The sequence below is a fragment of the Leuresthes tenuis genome, unplaced genomic scaffold, assembly GCF_036924035.1.
Source record: "Leuresthes tenuis unplaced genomic scaffold, fLeuTen1.0.hap1 SCAF_19, whole genome shotgun sequence".
Classification (NCBI taxonomy): domain Eukaryota; kingdom Metazoa; phylum Chordata; class Actinopteri; order Atheriniformes; family Atherinopsidae; genus Leuresthes; species Leuresthes tenuis.
In genome coordinates this window covers 30,768,765-30,788,234 of record NW_027325373.1, presented here as the reverse complement: position 1 = coordinate 30,788,234, position 19,470 = coordinate 30,768,765, and the positions used below count along the sequence as shown (strand labels likewise).

Below are 19,470 nucleotides of genomic sequence, written 5' to 3'. Positions count from 1 at the left end.
CAGAGTTTAGACATACTACTGTAACATGTTTCAGTCTGATGAACATCTTCAACTCCTCCTGAGGTCCACAGAAATCTTGATGCCAGCATACATTTCCACTTTTGTATTGCGGAGCTAAGACATTGAAAGAACCTTTTTATTTGAATGAAACAGGATACCCACTTTCATCTAATCCACCCATTGACTGAAAACACCTGACATAAATTTCACTTTTAAACAAATAGTTAATTGTTGAAGTCCACATACTTTTGATTCTGTTTTAGTTTTACCTCTCCATGAATAGAAAATCTTCAGGGGCTCACAAACTTTAAAACACTATGGAAGTGTAAAAAGAGATAAATAGTGCCTCATCAAGTATAACAGAATCCATACACTGATGGAAAAACACAAAAGGTTTCTGTAGACATCGATTATGCCTCTGGTTAAAGTCATACAGGAGTCGGTTGGGCTTCACTCTCCTAATCATCATGCCAAGCATGGATCCATTTGTGCAGATTTCACATCAGCTGCTGGTGTTTAGTAAGGTCTTGTGTCACTAAGCAAACACTGAAGCTGCATCCTGCTGCATGTTAGTCTATCGAGGCATGGCATTTAGCCTCCGTTAAAGTCATAACTGGCAGCAGATTTTATATTCCATTATGAGAAGCTCATCAAATTAATGCATAAAGCGGTTACAATGAAAAGCAGGATTTTTTGCTCAGAGTCAAAGGTTTGAATCACTCAACTGATAAGAATGTTTATTAGTTCAGTCCAGTAATTTGCGCTTTCCTCTAAATCTGATTTATACTAATCGTGTTACATAATATAAGTCAGTGTTGGTGATTTGCATCAGAATCAACAGAATTATCCCAGAGATGTCGGGTGCTGCGCTGAATGAAGCTGCATGACGCCCTCTTTCACAGTTAAGCTGGTGAGATGATGAGTAGGCCACATCTTCTAACAAGTTATGTGCTCTTTTTTTAGATTCAGATTTAGATTATAGGCTTATTAAAAAAGACGTCCTTTCTATTAAGTACCTTACATTTTGGCAAAGTATCAGAATTAGAGTCAGAATACTTTATTAATCCCATGGGGAAAATTCTTTTGTTACAGCTGCACCCATTTAAAGAACATGAAAAGGAATATAATATAATAATAATACAACTAAAAATAAAACTAACTAAGCATATGAAAGAGAAATATAAATGTAGAAAAAAGTGTAAATCAAAGTAGAGTATAGCTTAGTTTATGCTTCTGCGTCATGTAGTCGACTACGTAGCCTGACGCACACCTCCAAAAAATCCTAACTACGTGTCGCGTGGATGCGGACCACAAGGGCTGTGATTGGCCAGCTCAGAACGTAATTTCTGGCAGTTACTTTTTCTGGTCTTAATGGCTGTACACGGCAAAAAAGCTCATAATTTCTAATGTATGTATGATATAAATAAATAAAAAATATATATATATATATACACACACACACAAATCAATCTATGTTGTATCACAAATAAATATCTGAAATTTAAACCAAACAGCTTGAAAATCAGTTGAAAATTCCGTGAGTTGTGGTGATTTAATCTTTGATAGACCTCTGCCTCTGTTGACTAAAGCCTAGTTTATGCTTCTGCGTCACGTGAACCCGACGCCGTAGCCTGACGCACACCTCCAAAAAAAATCCTAATTATGTGTCGCGTTGACGCGGACCGCAAGGGCTGTGATTGGTCCGCTCAGAACATAATTTCCGGCAGTTGTTTTTTCTGGTCTTAATGGCTGTACACGGCGAAGAAGCTCGTCAAATCGGACGACATCTGAAAGTATCGAAAGTGCTTTTGTTCATCCAGGTCCCTCAGTGGGTGAACCAGTGTTGTAAATTCACCCGTTCAGCCTCGACTGCTTTAGTGGTCGTACAGACCACCTACGCAAACGTCTTCTCTGTCGCCTGCGTTTCAACATTTGCAATTTAAGCATTTGTTCTTTAATATTGATGAGCTCCAACTGCAAATACAGCTGCTCCACTACGGTCCTACGCCTTTGACGTGACACAGAAGCACAAACTAGGCATAAGATTGCATGTATGTCGATTATCCACACATAATTAGCTAATAATAAATAGCAGCGGTGCAGAGGTCCTGAGTCCGCAGTGGAGGCATGGTAAGCAATACTAAGGAGATTTTTTCAAAAAGGAAGCACAGGAATTTGACGAATTACCGTGGTATGAAGTTGAATGGTTAGTGGAGATGTGATGATGCTAGAGTTGCGGATGAATCTGCGATAAAAGTTTGCAAAACCAAGAAACCTTTGGCGTTGCTTATGGTTTGACGTGTCGGCCAGTCTGCCACAGCCTTAACCTTGTCTGGATCCGTCTTGACCTGCCCAACCTGGAAGATATAACCGAGGAAGGCTACGGAGGATGCGTGGAACTAACATTTCTTGGCCTTGATGTAGAGGTGGTTCTCCAGGGGTTTTTGTAGCACCAACCGGACATGTTGTCTGTGTTCTGTGGGAAACTTTCGTCTAGATAGACAAAGACAAACAGATTCAGATAATCTCTCAGAATGTCATTAATGAGGGCTTGAAAGATTGCAGGAGCATTTGTGAGGCCGAAAGGCAAGAGCAAGTACTCAAAGTGACCTAGGGGTGTGTTGAATGTCATCTTCCATTCGCCCCCCTCATGAATACAGACCAAGTGGTAGGCATTGCGGAGATTGAGCTTGGTAAAGATAGTCTCCCCCTGGATGGGTTCAAAAGCAGAAGAAAATGAGATGTAAAGGGTGCTTATTATTCGTGATCTGGTTAAGACCCCAGTAGTCAATGTAGGATTTCAGGCTTTTATCTTTTTTCTGCACAAAGAAGAATCCAGCTCCCACAGGTGATGAAGATGGCCTCCTGCTGCTAGAGACTCCCAAATACAGTGCTCCATAGCCTCACGCTTAGGACGGGACAAGTTATAGAGCCTGCTATACGGCAGGGGTGCTCTAGGTAGAAGATATAATGCAGTCATAAGGGTGGTGAGGAGGAAGTGATAAAGCCCTGTCTTTACTGAAGACAGTGCCATGTTCATGGTATTCAGGGGGACCAAAGATAAATCTGTTTGAGGAACTGAATTGTCTGATGGGAGTTGACAGGAGGACTGAAGGGCTGACTTCAGGCAGTTTGAAAGACAAAAAGTGCTCCAGTTTTCAACCGGCGGTCTGATCGAAGGATGTGTGGGTTAGGTAAAGCTAGCCTGGGAAAACCAAGGATAAGGGAAACACTGGAGACGGGGAACAGGAGAAACTGAGACAATTAAAGGGATGGTTTGGTCTTGTGAGTGATTGTGGTCAAAATACCTCCATCCAGGGCAGATACTGTAATGGGTGTTGGCAGGGCCTCCAAGGGAAGATGAAGCTGGGAGGCCAAACCAGGGTCCAAGAGGTTCTGTTCTGCTCCTGAGTCCACTAAAGCCAAAAACTCTTGGTTGGTGTTGCCTAGTTGAATGGTCACAGTAAGGGTTAGACAAAGTGGATTCTCTTTTTTGTGTTCCACCCACCAGTAATCCTGCATCTACTGGTGGGCTCTATCTTTTGGCCGCACCGGACAAGCGGCGATGAAATGTTCTTTTGAGCTGCAGTAGATGCAGTCATTAGACTTTTTGTGGCAAATTCACTCCTCAGGACTAAGCCTCGTCCGTCGTACTTGAGCGGGCTCTGGAAATTCCCCCTAGGAGGGAGAAGCAGTTATAGCATTAGCACAGGGTGTCAAAGAAGTGAAATTGTCACGGGGGAGCCACTTAATTGGTGGTTGATGGAGGCGAGTGTTAGCTTCCCGCCTATGCTTGGCTGGCCACTTGTCTATGCGTATTGCTATCCTGACAAGATCCTCAGAAGATGGCTCCTCTCTAGACACAGGCTGGTCTTTTATTTGATTGTTAAAAGTGTTTAAGAGGACTCCCTGGAGGGCATTAGATGGCCACTCCATCTTTGTGTCTCTAGATGCGGATTTCGATGATGAATACTGCTTCTGGCTGATTTCCTTGTATTAAATTTAAGAGTCTCTTGGCTGCATTATCTTCACAAAGAGGGTGATCAAATGTCCTTTTAAACTTCTCCAAAAAAGATGTGAAAGGGAAAGGAAGGTAATCAGTCAGAAGAGGTTGACTCCTTGGTATAATTCACAGCTGCATGCATTAAAGCAGACTGCAAGAAAGCTGGAGAGACAGTGGCGTTCCTCTAATTTAAAAGAGTCTGAACTAGTCTGGAAAGATAGTTTTATAACGTGTAAGAAAGCCCTTCGTAAAGCTAGAACTGCTTATTATTCATCATTGATAGGTGAGAATAAGAATAATCCCAGGTTTCTCTTCAGCACTGTTGCCAGGCCTGACAAAGAGTCCGAGCTCTGTTGAGCCATGTATTCCTTTAACTCTCAGCAGTGATGATTTCATGAGTTTCTTTATCAATAAAATTGTTTCTATCAGAGAGAAGATTAATGGAATTCTTCCCACTATTATCACTGATGTATCATCAAGTAGAGCAGCTTGAGAAGTATCTTTAGAACCTGATTTGTATTCAGACGGCTTCTGCCCAGTTGATCTTTCTGAGCTAACAACAGCAATAGTCTTCTAAACCATCAACTTGTATGTTAGACCCAATCCCAACCAGACTGTTCAAGGAGGTTTTCCCCTTAATTGACACTTCCATATTGGATTTGATCAATCTGTCTTTGTTGACAGGATATGTACCTCAGACTTTTAAGGTTGCTGTAATTAAACCTTTACTTAAATAACCTACTCTTGATTCAGAAGTGTTGGCTAATTATCGACCTATATCCAATCTCCCTTTTTTGTCTAAAGTTTGTCTAAAGTTTTGTCTAAAAATAGTTGCAGTTCAACTTTGTGATCATTTACATAGAAATAATCTGTTTGAAGAGTTTCAGTCAGGATTCAGAGTGCATCATAGCACAGAAACAGCACTGGTGAAAGTTACCAATGATCTCCTCTTAGCCTCTGATAGCGGACTTGTTTCTGTGCTTGTCCTGTTGGATCTCAGTGCTGCATTTGATACGATCGATCACAGCATTCTGTTACAGAGACTTGAACATGTTATTGGGATTAAAGGAACTGCATTAGGCTGGTTTAAGTCATATTTATCTGATAGATTCCAGTTTGTTCTTGTAAATGAAGAATCTTCCTAACACATTGGAGTAAGTCATGGAGTTCCTCAGGGTTCTGTGCTTGGACCGATTCTTTTTACTTTATACATGCTTCCATTAGGTAACATTATTAGACAGCATGGTATAAATTTCCATTGTTATGCTGATGATACTCAGCTGTACTTATCTATGAAACCAGATGAAACCAATAGGTTGGTCAGACTACAAGCCTGTCTTAAAGACATAAAGACCTGGATGACTCAGAACTGTCTGCTTTTAAATTCAGACAAAACTGAAGTTGTTCTCTTTGGACCTGAGCGCTTCAGGGAGAAATTGTCTAGTTATATAGTTACTCTAGATGGTATTTCCTTGGCTTCTAGTTCTACAGTGAGGAACCTTGGAGTTACTTTTGACCAGAATTTATCATTTGACGTACATATGAAACTGGTTTCTAGGACTGCCTTCTTTCACCTTCGTAATATTGCTAAAATCAGGAACATCCTGTCTCAGGGTTGCAATGAAACTAGTTCATGCATTTGTTACTTCAGGATTGGACTACTGTAATTCCTTATTATTGGGCTCTCCCACATATTCTCTGAAAAGCCTCCAGCTGATCCAAAATGCTGCAGCCAGAGGTCTGATGAGAACTAACAGGAGAGATCATGTTTCTCCAGTTTTAGCTTCTCTTCATTGGCTCCCTGTTAAATTCAGAATAGAATTTAAGATTCTTCTCCTCACATATAAAGCTATTAATGACCGAGCTCCATCATATCTTAAAGATCTCATTGTAAGATATTTTCCTAACAGAGCACTTCGCTCCCAAACTGCAGGTTTACTTGTTGTTCCCAGAGTTTCTAAAAGTAGAATGGGAGGTAGAGCCTTCAGTTATCAGGCCCCTCTCTTGTGGAATAAGCTGCCAGTAAATGTCCGGTAAGCAGACACCCTTTCCACTTTTAAGATTAGGCTTAAAACTTTCCTTTTTGATAAAGCTTATAGTTAGGGATGGCTCAGGTAATCCTGAAACATCCCATAGTTAAGCTGCTATAGGCTTAGACTGCTGGGGGACCTCATCTGTCACACCTTTCCTCACTTTGCTCTCTTTTTCCCCCTGTTTAATTTCTCAAATGATATTATGTACATGTGACATTATTGTGGTTATTAACTTGTGTTTCCCTGTTCCAACAGGTATCCTTTGAATGGTGTTATGGTGTTTTTCCCCCCTCTTTTCTGTCTTCTCAAACCCCAGCTGGTGGAGGCGGATGGCCACCCTTCCTGAGTCTGGTTCTGCCAGAGGTTTCTTCCTGTTAAAAGGGAGTCGTTCCTTTCCACAGTCGCCACAGTTACGCTCAGGACGGGAGATTGGACTGAAGACAAGTTTTGGTACAATCTGTTGGTTTCCTTAGCTAGGATATTATTTTTTGAATTGGCTCTATATGAATGAATTGGATTATGATTACAATGAATTGAATTCCAATTGGCTTGAATTGGACTATACTACTTAAGTGCCTTGAGATGACAATTGTTGTAATTTGGCGCTATATAAATAAAATTTAATTGAATTTTACCTCACCACAGTTGGGTCTTTTCAAGGCAAAACGTGTTTATTGATAATAAGCAAGGTGGAGGATCTCCAGACAGAGCAAAACAATGGCTGTGAAACTCCTAAAGCACTCTCCTCAATAACTATGCCTGAGGAGAGGACAGCAATGAAAATGATCAAACAAAACTCTCCACTCTCGGAGGAAAACAGAAAGGCAATGAAAGATTGCAAATAAACTCTCTCCTATTGAGGTGGACTTAACAAAAGAAGCTCACTCTTAGACAGAAGCACTATGAAACTTTAACCATAAACTACAAGCACTCCTTTGACGGAGGTGTGACGAGATCTTCTAAAACTCAAACACAAAATCACTCCACTAGAGGAGGAACTATAAAACAATCAGAAACCTAACGCAACACTCCTCTAACAGAGGTGACTATGAAAAGATTACAAATCAAAATCCCTCCAAAAATGGAGGAACAAAACCCGACTATGAAACTTACTGTGATAAACTGGAGCTGAAGAATAAATTGTCAAACAAAGGACATGCCCTGCAGGAGGATCGCTACACTGCAGACTACCCATTTCTGTGGATTTCTGTGGACAAGACGCTAGAGTGAGGCTCATGACAGGATGCAACACACTGGCACAAGACAAGGGAGACGCAGACTATTTGAGCACAAGAGGAGCCATGGGGAACAGGTGGAAACACTTTGGGAAGCAGGGAAGACAATCAGACACTTGACACAGGAGGAAGGGCAAGATACCTGAAACGAGAGGAGAAGGTCAGTGCTTTCAAAATAAAACAGGAAATGATGAGACAAGACATGAATCAACACCTAAAGACGTGACAACAATATTGTGAAATCCAATATTTACTTGTGCTGAGATCTGTTCTAAAAGGTTATTAGGATGATATCAGACAAAATTATCAACCTGATACAGTCTTTTTTCCATGTAGTGAACTGATTTTAAGCTCTGAAACCAGGCAAAGGTTTAATAATCCCTTCTTTTTACTCTGAACTCCGAGTTGGTGAACCCTGAACATTAAAAACAAAGTCAATGTTGTTTCAATCAATTCTGTGGAGATAACATTCATATATTAAAACCAAAAGTCCACCAACAAAGTCCCAATACTACACACGGAGCTCTACTGAAGTTCCACAGAGTCTTATGTCACTCAATACATTTCAGTGCACACTTAGACTGAGCTATGGTTACAGCTTGGCAGGGCCATTTAATTGGATTACTGTCCTTATCCTAGATTACGAGCATGGGAGGGAATTAAGTTGTTGTCAGACTTCCCTACAATAATTGGTATTATGCCCACTTTCAGTTTGTTCGTGTTAGGCTTCACTCAGTTCACCTATTACTTGTCAGACCAAAAAAGTAAAACAACGAAAAAAACAATTAGCTGGTGCCATATTGGTACTGTGTGAAGTGCTGAATGTGACAGCTTTGCATATTTAATGTGCTGGACACTACTGATTTTACAAATCACTAACATGTTATCCGTGTGGTTTTACCAGCTTCTTATGCTACATTTTGGTCAAAGCATAAGAACATACACTTTAACAGTCCAGTTTTTTTCAGCATGTTAACTAAGTGGGGAATGAGAACACAAGTGTTCAACATTCTCCAGATACAGGGCTGATCCTGATACAGGCACCCCATGACCAGTCATAACAAAATTAAGCTGAAGATGAGAAATTAACACAGAGCTGAACAAAATCTGTAATCTGTCACGACTTGTTGAAGTGTGGACCCCAGAGCAGAGACAGAAAAACGGGTGAAGTAGATGATAATCCAAAAGTTCAATTTATTGAGGACTTGTACACACAAGATCATCTGAGGAGTGGACAGAAGCAGGTAGGCAGCAGACTCACAGGTGAGTTTAGGCATACGACAAAGCTAACATCCAAGTTTACTGAAAGATTTATCCAAAAACACAAGAGATTATAGCTGAACCTTGATACCACAATTACCAGTGAAAATGCAAACTATCAGGCAAAGAATGGGAAAGAAGACCAGGAGCCTCATGTATAAAGGGTACGAACGCACAAAAAAGTGTCGTGCAAGCTTTTTCACGTCAACGATCAGATGTATCAAGAATGAAATGACCGTGGAAATGTGTGGTGCCTCACGCCAACTTCAGGGATGTTGTACGCACTTTTCTACAGCTGTTGATTCTTTGGCGACACTTAGAGGTGATGTTGGAAAACTGTTATAATAATTAAATGTGAACACAATTTGTCCTCAGAATGAGTGATGTGCACATTTGAGACACATGAACAATTATCACTGAAAAACAATTAACACACCCATGTGTCTTGATTCAACGCATGATTCATACATTGAGTAACATAATTGTTGGGAACAGACTACAAGCTGGCACTGATGGGTGGCTTCTTGGTGAGTAACTTAATTCGTGTAATTGTCCTAATATTATTCCCCCTGACATGTATTGATCATGTGCGCCCCCAGTTTCTATCCCGTCTTCACAGCATCATAGTTGGTGGTTCTATGTTTGTAACTTGATGTTTTTTGCTGGTTAAACAAGAGCTTTAGATCTTTCTAACAAGCCCCTGATCGTCTCTGTGTGTAAGTGTTAATAACCCTGTGCGTAAAGTGTGAAATGTCTTAATCAGCCTCACCTTTTCCCCGGTGCACTTCTGCACTAGTTACTGTATGAACAGTTTGTTGTGAGTTACACAAATATAGGTATTTACCTTGGGGGTAATCAGAGTCACCCACATGTGCTCCCACCACCCCTGAGAGAGCAGTGTCACCCATAGTTGTGCCGTCTCTCTGTTCAAACAGCCCCCGCCCCGCCTGTTGTCCACCTTAATATCGGACCACTTATTTTTCACCTCTTCTTGTGTGTGCTTCTCAGACCCCCCACTTCAGAAAGTAGCACCTCCATCTCGTTTTCTGTGAAGTTCTTTTTTTTTCTTGTCCTACTCATTCTTTTTTCTTTATTTTTTGATCGTGCAGAGAGGGGAATCGCAGGTGCAGTGCTCATTTAAATATGATTTGCATATTTATGTAGGGACGTGGACAGGGAGGAGTCGGGTACTCCGACATGTGCGCTCAATTCCGCGTTGATTGGGTTGTACAAACGAAATGTGCTTGGATTCATGCGTGCGCACACATTGATACATCCGGATATTTTTGTACGTTGGAGGGCATTTTGGTTTGAGTGTACGCCATGTTTCAGTAGGAAATCCACGCAAGTCTTTGTACATGAGGCCCAAGGTATTTATACATGGAAGGTAATCAGTATAAAATTAAAAAAAGATTTATTAAAAAAAGAAAAAAGAAAACTGGTGTGTCATGCCTGCGTCGCATGCCTGCGTCGCATCCCTGCCTCCTGCCGATAGATAGAAAACCAGGAAAAGAGAACGAAACACTAAGTGGACCTTGGAGTTGCAGCCGTAGCTGTGACATAATCAGCTCTCAAAGTTCAGTGACAAAGGACCAAATGAACCAACCGCTTGCAAAAGGCACCCACCCAGACTGGCTAACAGAGAGCAGGACTATCCTGATAATGAAGGATCCTACAACACCATCAAATTTCAGGCTTAGAAAACTACTTCTACACAGCATGGCAGCTTCTAAAAGACGTGGGGGAAATCTGAAGTTTGAATTTGTGTTTTAACAAATGTTCATTATATCCTTTTGTGAAAGGGACCAGACAGATCCAGAATCCCATGAAGTCTGCATGAGTGCCTGCTTGTGTCCGATGGTGAAGAACACGGTCAGTCAATATTTAAATACTTCAGGTCAAGGGATGTCAGTTCTACTAAATGCAGTCATCTGTAAGCGGCTGTAGCTCAGGAGGAAGAACAGTCACCCATCAATTGGAAGGTCGGTGGTTTGACTCCGGCTTCCCCGGACTACATGTCGAAGCGTCCTTGGGCAAGACACTGACACCTTCCGATGTATCCATCGGTAAATGAATGTGTATGAATGGTTAGAAAGCACGTAGTTATGTATAGACGTATAGACTTAAGACGTGCTGTATGAGTGTGTGTGAATGGGTGAAAGTGGCATGTAGTGTTAGAAGCGCTTTGAGTGGTCAGTTAGACTAGAAAAGCCAATACACCCTACAAGTACAGTCCATTTACCATTTAGATGAGGATTAGCCACCTCCATTAGCTCAGAGTTGTAAAACAAATCTGTCTCTCCTGTCACTTAGGAATGCACTCTACTAATACACAAACACTACAGTTAAACATACATAAAGAAAACTACTACGTAGATGGAAAAGTATATAAAAACAGTTCACCTCTCCATGGGATGTGTCAGGGACAGACAAAAAAGTGGCTGACCTCAAACAAACCCTACCATTAGCTAGAAAAGGTCACCCTGAAGCAGCACAAGAACAGGAGAGATCAGTTTTTTCAGGCTACACAGCCAGTTATCAATATGTCTGTTAATGTATCCTGTGGTGCAGAGCAAGCACACATATTTCCAAATACACTGATATACTTCAAACAAGCTTTCATGGTGTTTCTTCACATTGGATTGAAATAGCCCTCTTAAGTGACCATGCTCTGATCAGTTTTGATCCTGCAGAGTATAATGATATTCCATATATTGATAATACAGTACATGCTTTCAGTCCATAACAAACAACAATGCTTAAAGTCTTATCTAGACCAAATGGCATATGTCTAATGATAGAACGTTCATTTCAGTCATTTGAGACTTGACTTGGACTTGGGTCAAAAGACTTGAGACTTGACTTGGAAAAAATTGCTTGTGAACATGTTTGGTAGATAAGAACATTTTTGCGCACCCCCCCAAAAAGAGGACATACATACACGTATTTTGTTTTCAGACTCCATTGCAGTTTATTTCACACATTGTAATTAATACAAACCTCAACCTTTTTTCTGAACTAAAAGTAAACTGCCATTAGATTTATTTTTTAATAGATAACAAAATATCAAACCGCCTTCACAGTGTAATTATTCAAAGTGTTGGCTGCTGAGTCATCAAGCATAGTTGAAACCATGTCCATAGGGCAGGGAAGTATTAATTCCTCCGCTATCGTGTGCAGCTTTTTACACTGCGCCACTCAGTAGGCAACTTGATATGAGGCGAGTTGAGCATTTGCCAACAAGGATGCAGCTTTAGTAAAAATTGACTGTTGAACACAGCAGTTTACAAGTTTTTGTCTGGAAAACTCAAGTGGTTTGTCTTTGTGCTCTGGATGTTTTGCCTCAAAGTGGCGTCTTAGCTTGTTTGGCTTCAAGCTACAACACAGTGCGGTCTCTTCTCATTACTCAACGTTGCACAAGTGAAGCCAAAGGCAAGATACGTGTCATCATATCTTCTTTTCTTTGCCATGGAAGGAAATTGCTTTGGAAGCACATTTGGCAATGCTTCATCCTCTGCTTTGTGTGTACGTGGGAGCCCCATTAAAAATGTGTCAATTATTGATTGATTGAATCATGCATTCCACCTGCGCCTGTGGCTCCCAGAGTGGGAAGGTGACTCCAGTAGATTCCAGGTACAACATCTAAGACCTCGATCCAAAAATGTGGCAGGCAAACGAATAGCTTAGATACCGCACACAACCTTCAAACTCCCAGGCCCTGGTGGAAGACACAAGTTTGGTGAAACACATAACCTCTCCAAGCAGTAGGATAAGAGGCGAGAGGAAGAAAAAAAAAAGGTTGTTGTAGTCCACAGGTTCTGATGTTCCCTTGATGTTCTTTTCTTCCTTCCGTTCACTTTAAATACTGTTGCATGTCCATTGAAATACATTAGTGTAAGAACAGCGATGTTTTCCATTATAATATAACATGATAAATATTATGATCAGATCGCTGATAAATGACATCTCATTCATCATCAGATGTGCTAAATGTGTTAGCACCGTAATCATTCATCTGCTTTGCATTATTGCTTGAATCATAGTCTCAAAGCCAGAGCTAATAACAGTGTGTTCATGAATTAAAAAGAGCAAGATTCCACATAATTGTTGTTTGTCATCTGTGTGAAATGAGTCTTTTTAAACTCAATGAAAAGCTATGCATTGGTCTTGTGTGTCTACCCAGACAGTGAGGCCCATGGCAGGGGTTGAGGCTGGGTTTCAGTGACGAGGAGGCCACATCTCCTGCGGGAGCCACATTACCTCTCTTCCACCCCCACTGTACACTTCTGTTTCTAGATTATGGGCGAAGAGCCCTTCACCTCACCTCTCTCTTCTCTGCTGTACTCTGCTGGGGGACACTTTGTAGGCCTCCCTTCCTCCTCCTCTTCCTTGTCAGATTCTGCCATCACTGTCATGTCCTTGGAGCAGAAGACAAGTTTTGCCTTGGTGATTCTCCTGTTTGTTTTCCCCCTCATCCTCATCGTGCAATGCTTCTGTATCCTGCTAGACCCCTACCGGAGTATGCCAACCTCCACCTGGTCAGATGGCCTGGAGAAAGTCTAGTTTGACTATACTCTGGCCTAGGGTTTAATACAAAATACACACATTCCAGAACACTAGTGTAACTGTATGTACACACATCAGTGGTGTGTTACAGTGTTTGCATTGCCTTGTTTATGAAGGCAGTAAGCAACAGTCCCACTGCTGTTTTGTTCTAAACTACACAATCTGCCAAAAAATTAAAATGTCACTCGACTTGGATCAGAGGGACTTCCCAACATGCTTACCCTGCAAAGTGAATGCTTACTAAAAGAAAAACTGTTGATTTAGCCAAAAAAGGCCTCGTCACCTAAAACTTCAACAAGTTGGTTGTTGGTTAGACAATCCAATGATTTGATCATTGATGAATATCTGTGTTGCTTTATTCACACATTTCACTAATTCACATTATTTCTTTTAACCAAAACCAACAATATTATAGAGCAACTTACCCTCTACCCTGTTCAAAATCCATAATATATTTTGTGTAAATCTAGATTTAATATTCAGCTTTTGCACATCACATACGATCTATACATTGATGGAATGAAAATGTTTCCTGTTGATATACAAATTCATCACGTGATGGACTTTTATAGCACTGTGTGTGCAGGCGATAGCTCCGATTACATTAGGAAAACCGACTCTTGCTTTAAATTGCACTTCAACAGAATTGTGGGAATTTGATATACCTGCTGAGATGCAGATAATTCCGTTCCACTCAACTGGCATGGCTCGGCTCAGGGTCGACTGTCACAGTCCCAATCAGTTCTCCAGCTCCCTCTGGAATGCCCCGGTTGCTTAAACCCCAGTGTGCACATCACCTGTGGCACAAGCAGCGCATGGATCCTCGTTGTTGCGCTCAAACACTGGCTGCAGCTCTGCACACAGTTCCAGGAGGATTGCCCTCAAAACGGCTGATGTGCCAGTTGTCATCATGTGCCAGCAAATCCTTTCAGTCTCTGAACACACACTCTCTTCCAATTGCACCATTTACAATGGTTATTACATTTACAATGTCATCCAATACTGCTAAAGCAGCCATTGTGTGGTGATTATGACCTTTTCAGGCTGGGCTGGACGGCTGGGAGGTGCGCTCTCACATTCACACCGGTGCCCCATTACCAATCTGGCACCTGTTAAAGCCTGCTCCCTCCTGGCCTGCGGTGTCGGAATATTGCCTCACTACGGACGAACACGCATGACTACTGGATACATCTGTCGGAGATCGGTACCCAGCCCAGCCTGCCACCGAGCCCACCCGCAGCCTGTATCTGAGACTCACTACACGAGTACACACGAGATCTTCGGAACACTGGAACCACTCATCTCCCGAGCCTTGCACGGAGTCACCAGGACACGGAGCCTCCTTCCACCTCACCTAATAAATCCCTTTTTGACTTCTACCTTCTGTCTCATGTTCGCTTTTGGATCCAGTCCTCCCCAGCACCTAACACATTGTTCTTAATGGTATGCATTGCACCACATTTTGAACATGCTTTTGTATCCACTCGTGTAATTGCGGTCACATGGGTGTGTTAATTGTTCATCAGTGTTCATTGTTCATGTGTCTCAAATGTGCACATAAGTCAGTCTGAGGACAAATTGTGTTCACATTTATTTATTATAACAGTTTCCCAACATCACCTCTAAGTGTCACCAAAGAATCAACAGCTGTAGAAAAGTGCGTACGACATCCCTGAAGTTGGTCTGAGGCACTGCAAACAATATTAATCAAACAAACAATATTCAAACAATATTCATGGCGGGGATATTGAAATATTTGCCTGCACTGGAGCTAGACAGCAACCCTGAATTTATTATTCTTTGACTAAGGAGAAGTACTTCATTCCTCAGCGACAATGAAGATGCTCTGATTTGCATCCTTTTACAGTACGATTTATGCTGCAGAGTCCAAACATAAATCAAAGAATGGCAAAGAACTACTGAACTATTGAAAGACTAAAGACCAAAGAGTGCTGATGGTCATGGATGTTCTTCCAAAGTCACATGACCTCAAACCTGCTAAACATTTCCTGTGCTCTTAAAGCCACACATTCTATTTAAGTTAATAGTTAAAGTTTCATAGTGCCTCTGTTTTTTAAGAGTGTCTTTTGTTTAAATCCGCCTCCATAGGAGAGCGTGAGAGTTTATTTGGTTATCGTTCGTAGCTTTTCTGTTTTCCTCTTGGCGTGGAGAGTTTGTTTGATAACTTTCATAGCAGCAATCTCCCTAGCCATAGTTATTGTGGAGAGCGCTCAAGGAGTTTCACAGCCTGCTGCTTTGCTTTGTGAGGAGATCCTCATCCTGCCTTGCTGTGCTTTGTTTATTTAATAAACATCTTTGAATCTGAACCAACCCTGCACTTGTGTCCTGTGTCCTGAGGCCCTGACATAATTTGCCACAAAGAAGCATTTTCATATAATTATTTTAGAAATGAGTGGTTTGGATGACTGCGACCAAACCGTGGGTTTCTTGGGTTCTAAAAGAAAAACATTTCTCAAAGGGGATTAAAATGGAATTGTATTCCTTTTAGATTTGTCTCCCATATTGAGCTAAATAAACACTGCATGAGGTTTAAGTTCTGATAAACGCTGATTACCCTATGCAGAAATGTTTGTTCCCACACTTCTCTGGGCCTGGATGAACACACCAGGGAACTGATGATCCCTGGCTGAGGTCACCAGTATGTTTGGGCCTAGTTTCATCTTGTGGATGCGTAGCATTAATTCTGAGAATGCACACTGCCAAAGCATTAACATATTATATCCCCAGATGTGTAAATTTAAATATCCGTCATGTTCATTTACAACATACTCATTTCCTGTTGTTGCTGCAAAGAATCCCAACAATAAAGATGTTCAATTCAATTCAATTCAGTTTTATTTATATAGTGCCAAATTACAACAAATGTCATCTCAAGGCACTTAAATAATTTAGTCCAATTCAAACCAATTGGAATTCAATTCATTGTAATCTTAAAAGTGGAAAGGGTGTCTGCTTCCTGGACATTTACTGGTAGCTTATTCCACAAGAGAGGGGCCTGATAACTGAAGGCTCTACCTCCCATTCTACTTTTAGAAACTCTGGGAACAACAAGTAAACCTGCAGTTTGGGAGCGAAGTGCTCTGTTAGGAAAATATCTTACAATGAGATCTTTAAGATATGATGGAGCTCGGTCATTAAGAGCTTTATATGTGAGGAGAAGAATCTTAAATTCTATTCTGAATTTAACAGGGAGCCAATGAAGAGAAGCTAGAACTGGAGAAACATGATCTCTCTTGTTAGTTCTCATCAGAACTCTGGCTGCAGCATTTTGGATCAGCTGGAGGCTTTTCAGAGAATATGTGGGACAGCCCAATAATAAGGAATTACAGTAGTCCAATCTTGAAGTAACAAATGCATGAACTAGTTTCTCTGCATCACCCTGAGACAGGATGTTCCATTTTTTTAATAATATTACGAAGGTGAAAGAAGGCAGTCCTAGAAACCTGTTTTATATGTGCGTTAAATGATAAATTCTGGTCAAAAATAACTCCAAGGTTCCTCACTGTAGAACTAGAAGCCAAGAAAATACCATCTAGAGTAACTATATAACTAGACAATTTCTCCCTGAAGCGCTCAGGTCCAAAGAGAACAACTTCAGTTTTGTCTGAATTTAAAAGCAGACAGTTCTGAGTCATCCAGGTCTTTATGTCTTTAAGACAGGCTTGTAGTCTGACCAACCTATTGGTTTCATCTGGTTTCATAGATAAGTACAGCTGAGTATCATCAGCATTGCAATGGAAATCTTGTAATAATCTTGTCATGTAATGTGGTATAATATAAATAAAACCAACGGTGCATTTTGCGAGGGAACAGATTTCAGCACAGCCCTTGTTCCGCAGATCTTGCATTGAGCAGTGTGATTCAGTTATCTCCGTAATGTCCATCTTTTTCCTTTTGCCATCTCTTCTATTCTCTGCTAATTTTGATCATTTAGCCAAACAAAAGAACATCTAACCAGGCAACAATAATCTTAAACAGAGTTAATGGGAGAGCATACCTCATTAGATGGTGCTCCTGTTCCAACATGCAACAATGCCTCACATATATTCACATTCTTTATTGTTTTGATTGCTGAAGTTAGTATGTGTTTTAACACGTGATTAGTTTGCATAAGTGTTTGCTGTTATTTAATTTCATGCCTCTAGACCCAAACATAACCACACAGAGGAACACCCCTCCACTAAACCCACAATTCAGTTCAAGACAGTTCACAACAAATGTCATCTCAAGGCACTTGAAAAATACAGTCCAATTCAAGCTAATTAGAATCCAATTATTTGTATTACAATGGCAACCCAATCAAATAATATTATTAAACACTTTGCATAAAATATTATCTTTAGAAGAAGATTTGATGAAAAAAATGTTCTCTCTCTTTGTCTGCCACCCTTCACAAGAGGGGGGGTTGACATGCAGCAAAGGACCTGAGCTAGGTTTCAAATTCAAGCCAGTACTGTCAAGAAGCTTCAGAACCAGAACCAGGAAGGGCAGCCATCTGCTTTGACAGGACAGGGACAGTATAGGGACAACAAGCACCGCAACACCAGGCCAGAGATACCTGCTGAGAGAGACAAACACAAGTTAATGACAGCAATGATGTCATATGTACATGGAGGGAGGAGAGGTGCATCATGGGAGCTCCCCCAGGAGTCTGGGCCTATAGCAGCAGAACTATGGGATGTTTCAGGGTCACCTGAGCCATCCCTAACTATAAGCTTTATCAGAAAGGTAAGTTTTAAACCTAATCTTAAAGGTAGAGAGGGTGTCTACTTCCTGAAGCCAAACTGGCAGCTGGTTCCACAGAGAGGGGCCTGATAACTGAAGGCTCTGCCTCCCATTCTGCTTTTAGAAACTCTGGGAACCACAAGTAAACCTGCAGTTTAATTGATATACACATCCAGTCTATATTAATAGGTCTATACACAAGTTACTGATTTGCCTACATCATGAAATGATGCACAAGAAAAGTAAACTTCTGCACTGCTGTTACACAGTGTATATGTGAAAGTGTGTTTAGAAAGTCCTGCTTGGTGACTCAGAAAAAAATCAATTTGTTCTGACACAACATCTACAATAATAACACAAATAATGTGTAGATGCCCTTTTGTTCTGGCTTGGCATGTTGGCAGCAGATCCTTTCGGTCCTGTTGGTAGCAAGTTGGGGCCTCCTTTGATCGACCTTGTTCAGGAGCTGACAGCTGCATCGTAAGGAGGTTATCAGTGTTTCGCACTTCATCTGCCACTGGTTTCAATGTTTTGTGTGGTCTGTGTATGATGTACTGTATGTATCATGTTCAGGTTACCAGGTGTGCAGTGTTTAAGTAAATTATCCCCCCCTTTGTCTGACAGCATCAAGCAGAGAGGATTTGAGTGTTTGGTTTGTCATAACTTCACTTACGAGTATGAGTATGATCTAAATGTGTTGTGTACCTAAAGTAAATACGTAAAGGCTAACATGTTTGAGAGTGGTATCTATTGTTTGTTATGAACCCAGATATGTACATTTAGCTAACTCTTTTATTTTACTAGTTACATGTATGTCAGAATATATTCTTCAAAAAAGGTAAAAGTGATGTTAAATCTTCATTTATCCATTTGATTAGTCTTTCATATTTATTTCTCATTGTCTTCTGTATGTAAAACGATAGTTATACTCTATAAAAATGTATTTTTTGTTAATATCTTTGGGTGTTTGGACAGGATTAATTGGATTTACATTATTTCTTATGGAAAATATTGCTTCATATTTCATACATTCAGTTAATCACGAAAACTGAGGTGCTACTGTACTTTTCTTCAGATAAACTAACCTATATTAGGTTCCTGGTTTAATAAAGAAAAGTTCCACTCTCAAGTCTTTCTTCATAGAAATAGATTTCACAACGTATATGTGGCTTGTTGTTGGATCAGAAGCTGAAATCTTTTTTCCCCACAATTTGTACTATTTAGTGAACAATCAAGTTTGATCCCTCATCAGAAGCAGTTTTACATACAATCTGATATAGAATATAGTACTTATGTATTGTGGTGTTCACATCAATTAAGCTTCGAATACAGTTGCTGTTAACTACGTGTTTATCGCGGCTGCCTCGCGTGCCCTGCGTTCGTTTGGTGTCGTGGCTGTGCACCTCCTCAGAAATGAACATTATGCGTACCAAGCTGCACTATGTCGCTGACTGGTTTGGGGGGGTGTAAGCTCACCTTTGACGGTTCAGTGTTTTGGATCATCAATTTCTCTCACCGTGCTTGATTTAGCGGCCTCACATACCATCTAAGATACTTTTTTTGTCGGGATGTGAAGATCAACAAAATGCTAACGTCTTCTGTTCAGTCCATACTCACCATTTATCAA

The 19,470-nt window shown here is 40.8% G+C and overlaps 2 protein-coding genes across 2 annotated transcripts in view; both read left to right on the top strand.

Moving 5' to 3' along the window:
* The window catches only part of prrc1 (proline-rich coiled-coil 1), a 150,948-nt gene that overhangs the window by 12,341 nt on the left and 119,137 nt on the right, over nt 1-19,470 (top strand). The window lies entirely within an intron of this gene.
* Nucleotides 12,831-13,115, top strand: LOC140277467 (cortexin-3). Its single transcript, XM_072372503.1, is given in 1 exon segment — nt 12,831-13,115. A coding segment is annotated over 1 exon segment (285 nt).